This window comes from Ctenocephalides felis, unplaced genomic scaffold (genome assembly GCF_003426905.1).
Source record: "Ctenocephalides felis isolate EL2017-DRISC unplaced genomic scaffold, ASM342690v1 CF-g0.4_SCAFFOLD_01282, whole genome shotgun sequence".
NCBI lineage: Eukaryota > Metazoa > Arthropoda > Insecta > Siphonaptera > Pulicidae > Ctenocephalides > Ctenocephalides felis.
In genome coordinates this window covers 1-14314 of record NW_020537436.1, presented here as the reverse complement: position 1 = coordinate 14314, position 14314 = coordinate 1, and the positions used below count along the sequence as shown (strand labels likewise).

Sequence of the window (14314 nt, the reverse complement as noted above, 5' to 3'; positions counted from 1 at the left end):
GGCAAATGGTGCAAAGAAAATAACCGCATCTCAAACGCACAAAAAGGTTTCATGCCATTTGAAGGTTGCAGCGAACATAACTACACGCTGCAATCTTCAATTCAGGATGCCAGAAGAAGACGAAAAGAAATCGCGGTCGCATGGCTGGACCTAAAAAATGCTTTCGGTTCGATCCCACATAAAACAATCTTTAACGCAATGCGCTGGGCGGGACTGGGCAGCGAGAGCATTGCCCTGATAGAAAGATTTTATAGCGGATGCACGACGAAGATCAGAAGCGTCCAGGGATCAACGGAGGACGTTCCAGTAGAAGCGGGAGTGAAACAGGGATGTCCGCTGTCTCCTATAACATTCAACATGGCCATTGAACCGCTGCTACGAGCCATCCGAAACACGCCAGAAAACTATAATGCAAACGGCACCATCAATAACGTGCTGGCGTATGCCGATGATCTTGTGCTGATGGCTGATAGCGCAGAAGGACTGCAGAAACTATGGACACTACAGCTACGGTTTCAAAATGGAGCGGACTGCAGTTCAACACCAGAAAATGCGCCACGTTGCATGTGGACGGCAAACAACACCGAGCTATTACTACAACCTTCAGCCTGAATGGAGAAACTATGAAAACCTTGGACATGGACCAATCTTATGAATATCTAGGCATCCCAACGGGTTTTCAGAGTTTCAGTTCGGCCGACGAAGTCATCAGGGCGATGAGGAGGCATGCGGAGCAACTGAACAATTCGTTACTAGCCCCCTGGCAAAAGGTGGACGCCTTAAACACGTTCATCATGCCGCAATTACAATTTCACCTCCGGAACGGTAAAACCACGAAAAAACTACTATGGATATACGACCGGGAGGTGAAGACTTACGCCAAGAAGTGGGCCAATCTGCCAAAGCGAGCCAGCGCTGAGATCCTATATCTCGCCTACAAAGAGGGAGGCTTCAACCTGCTACCAACCTCTTTCTTGGCAGACATCGGACAGGTCGTCCATGCGCACAGACTGCTCACGTCCAACGATGACAGCGTCGCAGAAGCAAGTCTGGCAGCGCTGAAGGAGGTTGTTCGGAAGAAAACGATCAGAGAGGCCACGCCGAAGGAACTCGTTGACTACATCAACGGATCTGACGAAGGATTGGTGGCAAAACCGAGCAACGACATTAGTTCGACATGGACGAGACTCAGAGCAGCCGCCAGACGCCTAAAGGGCAAAATCAACTTCCTCCTCGAATTGGACTCACTGCAAGTGGACGACAAGCGCGTTGAGAGACAGAATTCAGAAAGCGCACTAAGAACAGCGGCGCGGAATCACTTCCGCAACAAACTTATACTTAAACCCGACCAGGGAAAAGCAATGGAAGTGACATCGGCCAATTCTGTCTCCAACCACTTTATAGAGATGGCAGTTTTACAAGATTGCCGACTGGCGTTTCATACATAGAGCCCGTCTGAACGTACTGCCGTTGAACGGGTGCCGAAGATTCGGTCAGAACGACAAACGGTGCAGACGATGCGGCCACCAGAACGAGACGCTGCCGCACGTGCTGAACCACTGTCGTCCACAGTTTGTCACCATGACGAAAAGACATAACGCGATTCTAAACCGACTGACAAAAGCAATGAAGGTGCCACCTGGATCCAGAACGTTTATCAATCAGCAGATCCCGGGATATTTGGAGCAGAGAGACCCGACGTAGTCATTATAGACGAAACGCAGAAAATCGCCTTAATTATGGATGTGACGGTGGCGTTCGAGAACCGGCCTCAAGCATTCGTTACTGCGAGAGCTGAAAAAATCAGGAAATATAGTGCCCTGGCCAATCATTTACATACTCAAGGCCTAACCACCAAAATCCTGGTATTCGTCATGGGATCACTCGGGGGTTACGACAAAAGTAACGTCGAAACCCTAATAGCCTTAGGAATAGGCCGCCGCTACTCTGTGCTAATGAAGCGCCTGATGGTGTCCGACACTATCAAATGGTCCCGTGACATGTATGTCGAACACATCACAGGAAGCAGACAATACCACGGCTGAGGAGGGACGAGAAAACTGTTGAATGACGATATTATAACCTCAACGAAAACATTCTACCCAGCACCATGGCTGAATAAGGACCAAGACTGAAGAATATCGAAGCTATTGCTCAAATAATTTTATATACTTTTTGATGTTATGAATACTATATGTACATGCCGTTAACATGTTAACGGCATAATTTTCTATGATTTAAAAATGCTGAATAAATGTATACACACTACCAGCTAATAGCTGGCCCGTAGTGTTTTATTATATATCAATAAAATTGTAATTTCCTCTTCCAGATATATGCTCGCTATATGTCAGTCCGCGTATTGTACTAGTTATATACTTGGTCTGACATACACAGCGATACATCAAAATTCTTTAAGATTTGCAAATGGCCTACACTATATCATCAGCATTATCTAAAAAGAAACATCTGTTCTTATCAGCTTAATATCTGATAGTATCTGCATAGCAGATCCAGTATATTAAACTGATTTTTGGAAATTGGCGGAATGTCAGGGGCTTGCTCCGCTTCCGCCGCGGGTTGGCCCGGTATTGCAGTACCGCCGGGATCGGCCCATAAAAAACCATCATATAATAATAAATTTAAAAATGTGCATATATTGCATATTAAATATATATATATATATAAATATATATAAATATATTGATATGTAATATCGATAATTGATTTCAAATTAACTATATAAATTAATTATATAAAAACTATAGAATTAATAATAAAATAAAAAAATATATAAAGCTATACAAATCTAACAAAAGATTATATATAACGATAATAGGATTGAAAAATTTTGCAAGTGTCAGAAAATACTTCATATAAATATGACAAAAAATGAGTTTAATATATATAAGTATGAACACACATCTATCGATAAAGAAATTAATATGAATATGAGCGTCTGTTCTCCAATAACATATTTTTTTGAAAAATTTTGCAAGTGTCAGAAAATACTTTATATAAATATGACGAAAAATGAGTTTAATATATATAAGTATGAACACACATCTATCGATAAAGAAATTAATATGAATATGAGCGTCTGTTCTCCTAATAACATATTTTTTTGAAAAATTTTGCAAGTGTCAGAAAATACTTATATAAATATGACGATAAAATGAGTTTAATATATATAAGTATGAACACACATCTATCGATAAAGAAATTAATATGAATATGAGCGTCTGTTCTCCTAATAACATATTTTTTTGAAAAATTTTGCAAGTGTCAGAAAATACTTTATATAAATATGACAATAAAATGAGTTTAATATATATAAGTATGAACACACATCTATCGATAAAGAAATTAATATGAATATGAGCGTCTGTTCTCCTAATAACATATTTTTTTGAAAAATTTTGCAAGTGTCAGAAAATACTTTATATAAATATGACGATAAAATGAGTTTAATATATATAAGTATGAACACACATCTATCGATAAAGAAATTAATATGAATATGAGCGTCTGTTCTCCTAATAACATATTTTTTTGAAAAATTTTGCAAGTGTCAGAAAATACTTTATATAAATATGACGATAAAATGAGTTTAATATATATAAGTATGAACACACATCTATCGATAAAGAAATTAATATGAATATGAGCGTCTGTTCTCCTAATAACATATTTTTTTGAAAAATTTTGCAAGTGTCAGAAAATACTTTATATAAATATGACGATAAAATGAGTTTAATATATATAAGTATGAACACACATCTATCGATAAAGAAATTAATATGAATATGAGCGTCTGTTCTCCTAATAACATATTTTTTTGAAAAATTTTGCAAGTGTCAGAAAATACTTTATATAAATATGACGATAAAATGAGTTTAATATATATAAGTATGAACACACATCTATCGATAAAGAAATTAATATGAATATGAGCGTCTGTTCTCCTAATAACATATTTTTTTGAAAAATTTTGCAAGTGTCAGAAAATACTTTATATAAATATGACAATAAAATGAGTTTAATATATATAAGTATGAACACACATCTATCGATAAAGAAATTAATATGAATATGAGCGTCTGTTCTCCTAATAACATATTTTTTTGAAAAATTTTGCAAGTGTCAGAAAATACTTTATATAAATATGACGATAAAATGAGTTTAATATATATAAGTATGAACACACATCTATCGATAAAGAAATTAATATGAATATGACCGTCTGTTCTCCTAATAACATATTTTTTTGAAAAATTTTGCAAGTGTCAGAAAATACTTTATATAAATATTTTTGTAAAATTTTACAAATGTGAGAAAAGGCTTATAACGACAGTAGAGTTAACAGCCATATTAGAACATTCGCTCATAGAACTTTGGGGGGTGAAGAATAGTTAGGGAATGGACGCGAGAGTTGATAAAAATAGATGAAAAATGAATCGTTGAAATAGTTGGGAATATTTTGTTTATATTGTAGAATTTAAAAAATAGTATTTGTCCGCAAATTTATCGCTTCTCGGCCGAATGGCTAAGATCAAAGTGTAGTATCTGTTCTTATCAGCTTAATAAATTTCGCGATATAAAGTGTTTTAAGTGATTTTTGGAAAAATTTTATTTGTCAGGGGCCTGCTCCGCTTCCGACGATTTGCCAGCGCTTCCAAAAGGCTTTCGCTAACTAAAAATAAATATTTGACTTATTCTAAAACTGTGATGTGTTCCATTCGCGAGTAAATCATACGGGTAAGTTTTCTCATTATGACATAGTATAAGTACGTAATATGTGTGTGTGTGCATGTGTGCGTGTGTGTGTGTACGCACGTATGTTGGTTTGTAGGTCGCGCGTGTATGCGGGTGGACATGTGTGCTGACGGTTTGATTGTATGTGTGATTGCAGCTCGCGCGTCTCGTATACGTATAGCGGTACATGGTGCATGGATGCATTTCGCTGATCGGTAAAATACGCGATACAAAAAATTAACAACGTTGCGCGTCTCGCGCATAATTACTGTTCGAGAATTCTCAAACCTTTATTTTTCTCTTATTATAATTATGTGTATTTAGTCGCGCGACTATAATTATAATTTCGCGCTATATATAAAATAATAAATACTCATTACATACTCAAATTACTATTACGATATACATTTTGCATTGACAACCATATCGTTGTAAATGCAATTATATTGTTACTGTAAATTCAATACATTTTTCTTTATTTAAATTTGAAACTAAAAACTAACTAACTACTCTTACTCGCATTATATCCAGAATTATAATTATACTTATAGTCGTGTTTTTTACTTTTGCCATACACTTTCTCTTTTTACTTGAATAAAATCGCTTAAAATAATAATAATTAAGCCTACATTATATTATTAAATTACTTCTCTACCGATCGGTGAATGCATACTTGTAGACATAAATAATATACCTACATATAGCTGCATTACACAAAGTTTGTTATTACCACCAACCACTTCCATCATATCAAAGTATAATATATTTCTACCAAAATCCATTCACAATTCAGTTATATTTTCGTATTCTGTTATATCAATCGTTCAAAATTTTCGATGCATTCTGTCGCGGAGTGTACCGATCACGCCATTGACGCGTCATAGCGCAAACCCGTCTCCGCGGAACATTAAACGGTGAGACACGAACTCAAATCGATTACTGTTTCACATATATATATATACATATATCTAAATTTTTTGCTCAACTAAATTCAAACGCACTATATCACAATTATAATTATGATTCCAATCTTTAATTACATCGTCAGTAACTCTAAACCTCATTTCGCTTTACACAACTTTCACAATTACCATAAATTGATCCTCACACTTTGACATGCGCTCCACTGGGCGTGTAATAGCAAGCGAGGCACGTTCTCGACACAGCGACATGCGCGTTCGCTGTCTACAAGAGAGTTCGACGAATCCCAAACAGTGGGATTATAATAGACACTCAAACTAAATACATGACATGTTTTAAATTATTATTATGTTACACGTTATTGATTTTTTTTTCCTCTCTTATAATTATTTATTTACTTTTTGCATTTTATTTTTATATCTATTTTTGCTTTTTATACTTATATTTATGTCCTGTATATAAATTTATTTTGGCCCATTTTACTTTTTATTTATTTATTTATTTATTGATTTTTTATTATTATTTTATTATTATTATTATTATTTATTATTATTATTATTATTATTATTATTATTATTATTATTATTATTATTATATTATTATTATTATTATATTATATTATATATATATATTTTTTTTTTTTTTTTTTTTTTTTTTTTTTTTTTTTTTTTTTTTTTTTTTTTCTTTCTTTCTTTCCTTGCCCAAAACCAATATAAACCAACATATGAATGAATCAATGAATAAATGGTGATATGCATGAAATGTCATGAGAAAACTTGCCCCAAATAAGAAAGATACTACATGAGCTCCCAAAGAAGCTTACCCGGACGCAGGCCTGCAAAGCCTTGGGACTACGACCTCAGACTTTCGCTCAGCACAGAAAATACTACTTCTGCAGAGTCTGAGGTCGTCTACCTGGACCTACCATTGAAAGATGACAAAGCACAATGCCCCAAATGCAGGAAAGCATACACCCAGAAGAGTAAACTTATGATGCATTTGAGGATAGAGCACCATGCTGTGCTCAAATACAAATGCTCGCTATGCAACTTACCAACATCGTTAAACGCATTTAGGGGCCATCTTATGAAATGTGAAGGCCGCGGGAAAAAGGCCAATATGACAAAACATAATAAATCGACCAAGCCAACACCCAGCACTCCACAAAAATCCGCTTCTGCAGTTGACCCAAATATTCAGGCTGGGACCAGCAGACCTGCTTCAATCACCAAAACGAGACCTAAAACTGCAGTAACCACAATAGCGACCAGGAATATAACCCCCCCTCCAGCCTCTAGCTCTCAAATTATGACAAGATCAAGAACTAGAGCCGCGAGTGTGCCTCCATCAGACCGAAGTCAGAAGGGTGGTAGAGTTATTTGGAGAACGAAAAGCGCGACTTTAGACACAACAGGCGGAAGCCCGGAATTCACCGCAGCTGAAATATCATCACCAAAACCTAATCCGTCAGTACTACTTCGCGAAGAAACCGGCGACAATATTCCGTTGTGGCCCAGTCCAATAGAAATAATCACAAATAGAACGAGCGGGAAAAAGCTGCCCACCATTTCAGAGACGCCACCGGAGCCGGAAACACCAGTTTTGCTACCCGGAACATCAAACAATAAAATCCCGACGCGGCCTAATTTAACAGCGAGAAGAGGCAAATCAAACGGAGGACGAGAATCCACCACGGTTGAGATTTCATCAGAACTCAATCCACCAGGACAATTGCACGAGGAAACCGGCGAAAATATTCCGCTATGGCCCAGCCCAATAGAAATCACCACAACTAGAACAAGCGGAAGCGAATTGCCTACCACAGCAGAGATGCCACCGGAGCTGGAACCGCCAGCATTACTACCCGGAATAGTACACGATGAAATTCCAATGTGGCCTAGCTTAATAGTGAGAAGAGTAGCAACTGAAGAAAATACATCCGAAACAAATGAAGAGACAACGCCCCCGATCGAGGTGATTTCCAACGAGAATGAAACGGTAACAGCAAACGAAATGGAGAGGGAAATTGCGGAACGCCTGCGTGATATAAGAGCAATAGTAGAAGAAATCAACACTCGGCCAAGCGAGACTCCATCGCGAGAAGAGGGCGTCCGCCAACAAACAAGAAACAAAGGAACCATCCCGACGCCTACATTGGTCACTCCAAAAATGACGGAATTCCAGATCGAGGCCTGCCGGAGGATTCAGGCTATTGCAACACCGGCCGACCTGGATAAAGAAATCGAAGACATATCAAATTCAATCAAGCCGAATGAAAGCGCTGAACCCCGAAACGAGACTGGTCGCAGATACCGACCCAATACCGACCAGAGACGACGTCGTAGGAGGAATACGGATATGACCTTTGACCCCGCCGCTGCTGCCCGCATACAAAAACTATACAGACGAGATAGAAAAAGGGCGTTTAGGGAAATAACGGAAAATAACGAAAGAGCTTATTGTCACTTTGAACCCGAATTCCTCCACGCATACTTCAAGGCCGTCTACCGAAGACAACCAGATCCGGAACCATCAGAAGCCATGCCAGAAATTATACCGCCAATAACACCGGTGGGAGATGGGAACAATAATCCTCTTACTAAAGATTTCACAGCAGAAGAGATCTGGGCCCGTGCGCTTAAATGCAAAAATACGGCACCGGGTCCCGATGGCATCAGATACTGGCTATGGAAAAAATGCGACCCTGGCTCGCATATATTAGCGGCAATATTTAACCAAACACACAAACTGAAGTATGTACCACGCTCGTGGCAAGTGTCGGAGACCATCTTAATTCCGAAGAAAGGCGACTTGGATGAGGTCACGAGCTGGAGGCCTATCGCCCTGTCGAATACAATTGGAAAGCTATACGCCTCGGTTCTGGCAGATCGCCTGGGCAAATGGTGCAAAGAAAATAACCGCATCTCAAACGCACAAAAGGTTTCATGCCATTTGAAGGTTGCAGCGAACATAACTACACGCTGCAATCTTCAATTCAGGATGCCAGAAGAAAACGAAAAGAAATCGCGGTCGCATGGCTGGACCTAAAAAATGCTTTCGGTTCGATCCCACATAAAACAATCTTTAACGCAATGCGCTGGGCGGGACTGGGCAGCGAGAGCATTGCCCTGATAGAAAGATTTTATAGCGGATGCACGACGAAGATCAGAAGCGTCCAGGGATCAACGGAGGACGTTCCAGTAGAAGCGGGAGTGAAACAGGGATGTCCGCTGTCTCCTATAACATTCAACATGGCCATTGAACCGCTGCTACGAGCCATCCGAAACACGCCAGAAAACTATAATGCAAACGGCACCATCAATAACGTGCTGGCGTATGCCGATGATCTTGTGCTGATGGCTGATAGCGCAGAAGGACTGCAGAAACTGATGGACACTACAGCTACGGTTTCAAAATGGAGCGGACTGCAGTTCAACACCAGAAAATGCGCCACGTTGCATGTGGACGGCAAACAACACCGAGCTATTACTACAACCTTCAGCCTGAATGGAGAAACTATGAAAACCTTGGACATGGACCAATCTTATGAATATCTAGGCATCCCAACGGGTTTTCAGAGTTTCAGTTCGGCCGACGAAGTCATCAGGGCGATGAGGAGGCATGCGGAGCAACTGAACAATTCGTTACTAGCCCCCTGGCAAAAGGTGGACGCCTTAAACACGTTCATCATGCCGCAATTACAATTTCACCTCCGGAACGGTAAAACCACGAAAAAACTACTATGGATATACGACCGGGAGGTGAAGACTTACGCCAAGAAGTGGGCCAATCTGCCAAAGCGAGCCAGCGCTGAGATCCTATATCTCGCCTACAAAGAGGGAGGCTTCAACCTGCTACCAACCTCTTTCTTGGCAGACATCGGACAGGTCGTCCATGCGCACAGACTGCTCACGTCCAACGATGACAGCGTCGCAGAAGCAAGTCTGGCAGCGCTGAAGGAGGTTGTTCGGAAGAAAACGATCAGAGAGGCCACGCCGAAGGAACTCGTTGACTACATCAACGGATCTGACGAAGGATTGGTGGCAAAACCGAGCAACGACATTAGTTCGACATGGACGAGACTCAGAGCAGCCGCCAGACGCCTAAAGGGCAAAATCAACTTCCTCCTCGAATTGGACTCACTGCAAGTGGACGACAAGCGCGTTGAGAGACAGAATTCAGAAAGCGCACTAAGAACAGCGGCGCGGAATCACTTCCGCAACAAACTTATACTTAAACCCGACCAGGGAAAAGCTATGGAAGTGACATCGGCCAACTCTGTCTCCAACCACTTTATAAGAGATGGCAGTTTTACAAGATTTGCCGACTGGCGTTTCATACACAGAGCCCGTCTGAACGTACTGCCGTTGAACGGGTGCCGAAGATTCGGCCAGAACGACAAACGGTGCAGACGATGCGGCCACCAGAACGAGACGCTGCCGCACGTGCTGAACCACTGCCGTCCACAGTTTGTCACCATGACGAAAAGACATAACGCGATTCTAAACCGATTGACAAAAGCAATGAAGGTGCCACCTGGATCCAGAACGTTTATCAATCAGCAGATCCCGGGATATTCTGGAGCTGAGAGACCCGACGTAGTCATTATAGACGAAACACAGAAAACCGCCTTGATTATGGATGTGACGGTGGCGTTCGAGAACCGGCCTCAAGCATTCGTTACTGCGAGAGCTGAAAAAATCAGGAAATATAGTGCCTTGGCCAATCATTTACATACTCAAGGCCTAACCACCAAAATCCTGGTATTCGTCATGGGATCACTCGGGGGATACGACAAAATAACGTCGAAACCTAATAGCCTTAGGAATAGGCCGCCGCTACTCTGTGCTAATGAAGCGCCTGATGGTGTCCGACACTATCAAATGGTCCCGTGACATGTATGTCGAACACATCACAGGAAGCAGACAATACCACGGCTGAGGAGGGACGAGAAAACTGTTGAATGACGATATTATAACCTCAACGAAAACATTCTACCCAGCACCATGGCTGAATAAGGACCAAGACTGAAGAATATCGAAGCTATTGCTCAAATAATTTTATATACTTTTTGATGTTATGAATACTATATTATCCACGATATGTACATGCCGTTAACATGTTAACGGCATAATTTTCTATAATTTAAAAATGCTGAATAAATGTATACACACTACCAGCTAATAGCTGGCCCGTAGTGTTTTATTATATATCAATAAAATTGTAATTTCCTCTTCCAGATATATGCTCGCTATATGTCAGTCCGCGTATTGTACTAGTTATATACTTGGTCTGACATACACAGCGATACATCAAAATTCTTTAAGATTTGCAAATGGCCTACACTATATCATCAGCATTATCTAAAAAGAAACATCTGTTCTTATCAGCTTAATATCTGATAGTATCTGCATAGCAGATCCAGTATATTAAACTGATTTTTGGAAATTGGCGGAATGTCAGGGGCTTGCTCCGCTTCCGCCGCGGGTTGGCCCGGTATTGCAGTACCGCCGGGATCGGCCCATAAAAAACCATCATATAATAATAAATTTAAAAATGTGCATATATTGCATATTAAATATATATATATATATAAATATATATAAATATATTGATATGTAATATCGATAATTGATTTCAAATTAACTATATAAATTAATTATATAAAAACTATAGAATTAATAATAAAATAAAAAAATATATAAAGCTATACAAATCTAACAAAAGATTATATATAACGATAATAGGATTGAAAAATTTTGCAAGTGTCAGAAAATACTTCATATAAATATGACAAAAAATGAGTTTAATATATATAAGTATGAACACACATCTATCGATAAAGAAATTAATATGAATATGAGCGTCTGTTCTCCCAATAACATATTTTTTTGAAAAATTTTGCAAGTGTCAGAAAATACTTTATATAAATATGACGATAAAATGAGTTTAATATATATAAGTATGAACACACATCTATCGATAAAGAAATTAATATGAATATGAGCGTCTGTTCTCCTAATAACATATTTTTTTGAAAAATTTTGCAAGTGTCAGAAAATACTTCATATAAATATGACAAAAAATGAGTTTAATATATATAAGTATGAACACACATCTATCGATAAAGAAATTAATATGAATATGAGCGTCTGTTCTCCTAATAACATATTTTTTTGAAAAATTTTGCAAGTGTCAGAAAATACTTTATATAAATATGACGATAAAATGAGTTTAATATATATAAGTATGAACACACATCTATCGATAAAGAAATTAATATGAATATGAGCGTCTGTTCTCCTAATAACATATTTTTTTGAAAAATTTTGCAAGTGTCAGAAAATACTTTATATAAATATGACAAAAATGAGTTTAATATATATAAGTATGAACACACATCTATCGATAAAGAAATTAATATGAATATGAGCGTCTGTTCTCCTAATAACATATTTTTTTGAAAAATTTTGCAAGTGTCAGAAAATACTTTATATAAATATGACGATAAAATGAGTTTAATATATATAAGTATGAACACACATCTATCGATAAAGAAATTAATATGAATATGAGCGTCTGTTCTCCTAATAACATATTTTTTTGAAAAATTTTGCAAGTGTCAGAAAATACTTATATAAATATGACAAAAATGAGTTTAATATATATAAGTATGAACACACATCTATCGATAAAGAAATTAATATGAATATGAGCGTCTGTTCTCCTAATAACATATTTTTTTGAAAAATTTTGCAAGTGTCAGAAAATACTTTATATAAATATGACGATAAAATGAGTTTAATATATATAAGTATGAACACACATCTATCGATAAAGAAATTAATATGAATATGAGCGTCTGTTCTCCTAATAACATATTTTTTTGAAAAATTTTGCAAGTGTCAGAAAATACTTTATATAAATATGACGAAAAATGAGTTTAATATATATAAGTATGAACACACATCTATCGATAAAGAAATTAATATGAATATGAGCGTCTGTTCTCCTAATAACATATTTTTTTGAAAAATTTTGCAAGTGTCAGAAAATACTTTATATAAATATGACAATAAAATGAGTTTAATATATATAAGTATGAACACACATCTATCGATAAAGAAATTAATATGAATATGAGCGTCTGTTCTCCTAATAACATATTTTTTTGAAAAATTTTGCAAGTGTCAGAAAATACTTTATATAAATATGACGATAAAATGAGTTTAATATATATAAGTATGAACACACATCTATCGATAAAGAAATTAATATGAATATGAGCGTCTGTTCTCCTAATAACATATTTTTTTGAAAAATTTTGCAAGTGTCAGAAAATACTTTATATAAATATGACGATAAAATGAGTTTAATATATATAAGTATGAACACACATCTATCGATAAAGAAATTAATATGAATATGAGCGTCTGTTCTCCTAATAACATATTTTTTGAAAAATTTTGCAAGTGTCAGAAAATACTTTATATAAATATGACGATAAAATGAGTTTAATATATATAAGTATGAACACACATCTATCGATAAAGAAATTAATATGAATATGAGCGTCTGTTCTCCTAATAACATATTTTTTTGAAAAATTTTGCAAGTGTCAGAAAATACTTTATATAAATATGACGATAAAATGAGTTTAATATATATAAGTATGAACACACATCTATCGATAAAGAAATTAATATGAATATGAGCGTCTGTTCTCCTAATAACATATTTTTTTGAAAATTTTGCAAGTGTCAGAAAATACTTTATATAAATATGACGATAAAATGAGTTTAATATATATAAGTATGAACACACATCTATCGATAAAGAAATTAATATGAATATGAGCGTCTGTTCTCCTAATAACATATTTTTTTGAAAATTTTGCAAGTGTCAGAAAATACTTTATATAAATATGACGATAAAATGAGTTTAATATATATAAGTATGAACACACATCTATCGATAAAGAAATTAATATGAATATGAGCGTCTGTTCTCCTAATAACATATTTTTTTGAAAAATTTTGCAATGTCAGAAAATACTTTATATAAATATGACATAAAAATGAGTTTAATATATATAAGTATGAACACACATCTATCGATAAAGAAATTAATATGAATATGAGCGTCTGTTCTCCTAATAACATATTTTTTTGAAAAATTTTGCAAGTGTCAGAAAATACTTTATATAAATATGACAATAAAATGAGTTTAATATATATAAGTATGAACACCACATCTATCGATAAAGAAATTAATATGAATATGAGCGTCTGTTCTCCTAAAACATATTTTTTTTGAAAAATTTTGCAAGTGTCAGAAAATACTTATATAAATATGACAAAAAATGAGTTTAATATATATAAGTATGAACACACATCTATCGATAAAGAAATTAATATGAATATGAGCGTCTGTTCTCCTAATAACATATTTTTTTTGAAAAATTTTGCAAGTGTCAGAAAATACTTTATATAAATATGACGATAAAATGAGTTTAATATATAAGTATGACACACCCATCTATCGATAAAGAAATTAATATGAATATGAGCGTCTGTTCTCCTAATAACATATTTTTTGAAAAATTTTGCAAAGTGTCAGAAAATACTTTTATAAATAT

General features: G+C 36.2%; 1 protein-coding gene and 3 pseudogenes across 1 annotated transcript; all 4 read left to right on the top strand.

Annotated features, from left to right (window-relative positions):
* Positions 1–2439: 2439 nt before the first annotated feature.
* On the top strand, positions 2440–2622 carry LOC113369370 (annotated as a pseudogene).
* A 1904-nt stretch (positions 2623–4526) lies between these two features.
* On the top strand, positions 4527–4708 carry LOC113369371 (annotated as a pseudogene).
* Positions 4709–8768: 4060 nt separating this feature from the next.
* On the top strand, positions 8769–10571 carry LOC113369368 (uncharacterized protein T26G10.4-like). The gene has a single exon (XM_026610132.1). The coding sequence runs from the start codon at positions 8769–8771 to the stop codon at positions 10569–10571; it is 1803 nt and encodes a 600-aa protein (XP_026465917.1).
* Positions 10572–11023: 452 nt separating this feature from the next.
* Positions 11024–11206, top strand: LOC113369369 (annotated as a pseudogene).
* The last annotated feature ends 3108 nt before the right edge of the window (positions 11207–14314 follow it).

Coding starts and splice junctions, on each gene's coding strand:
- LOC113369368 (XM_026610132.1), top strand. CDS start 8,769: ATGCGCTGGGCGGGACTGGGCAGCGAGAGCATTGCCCTGATAGAAAGA.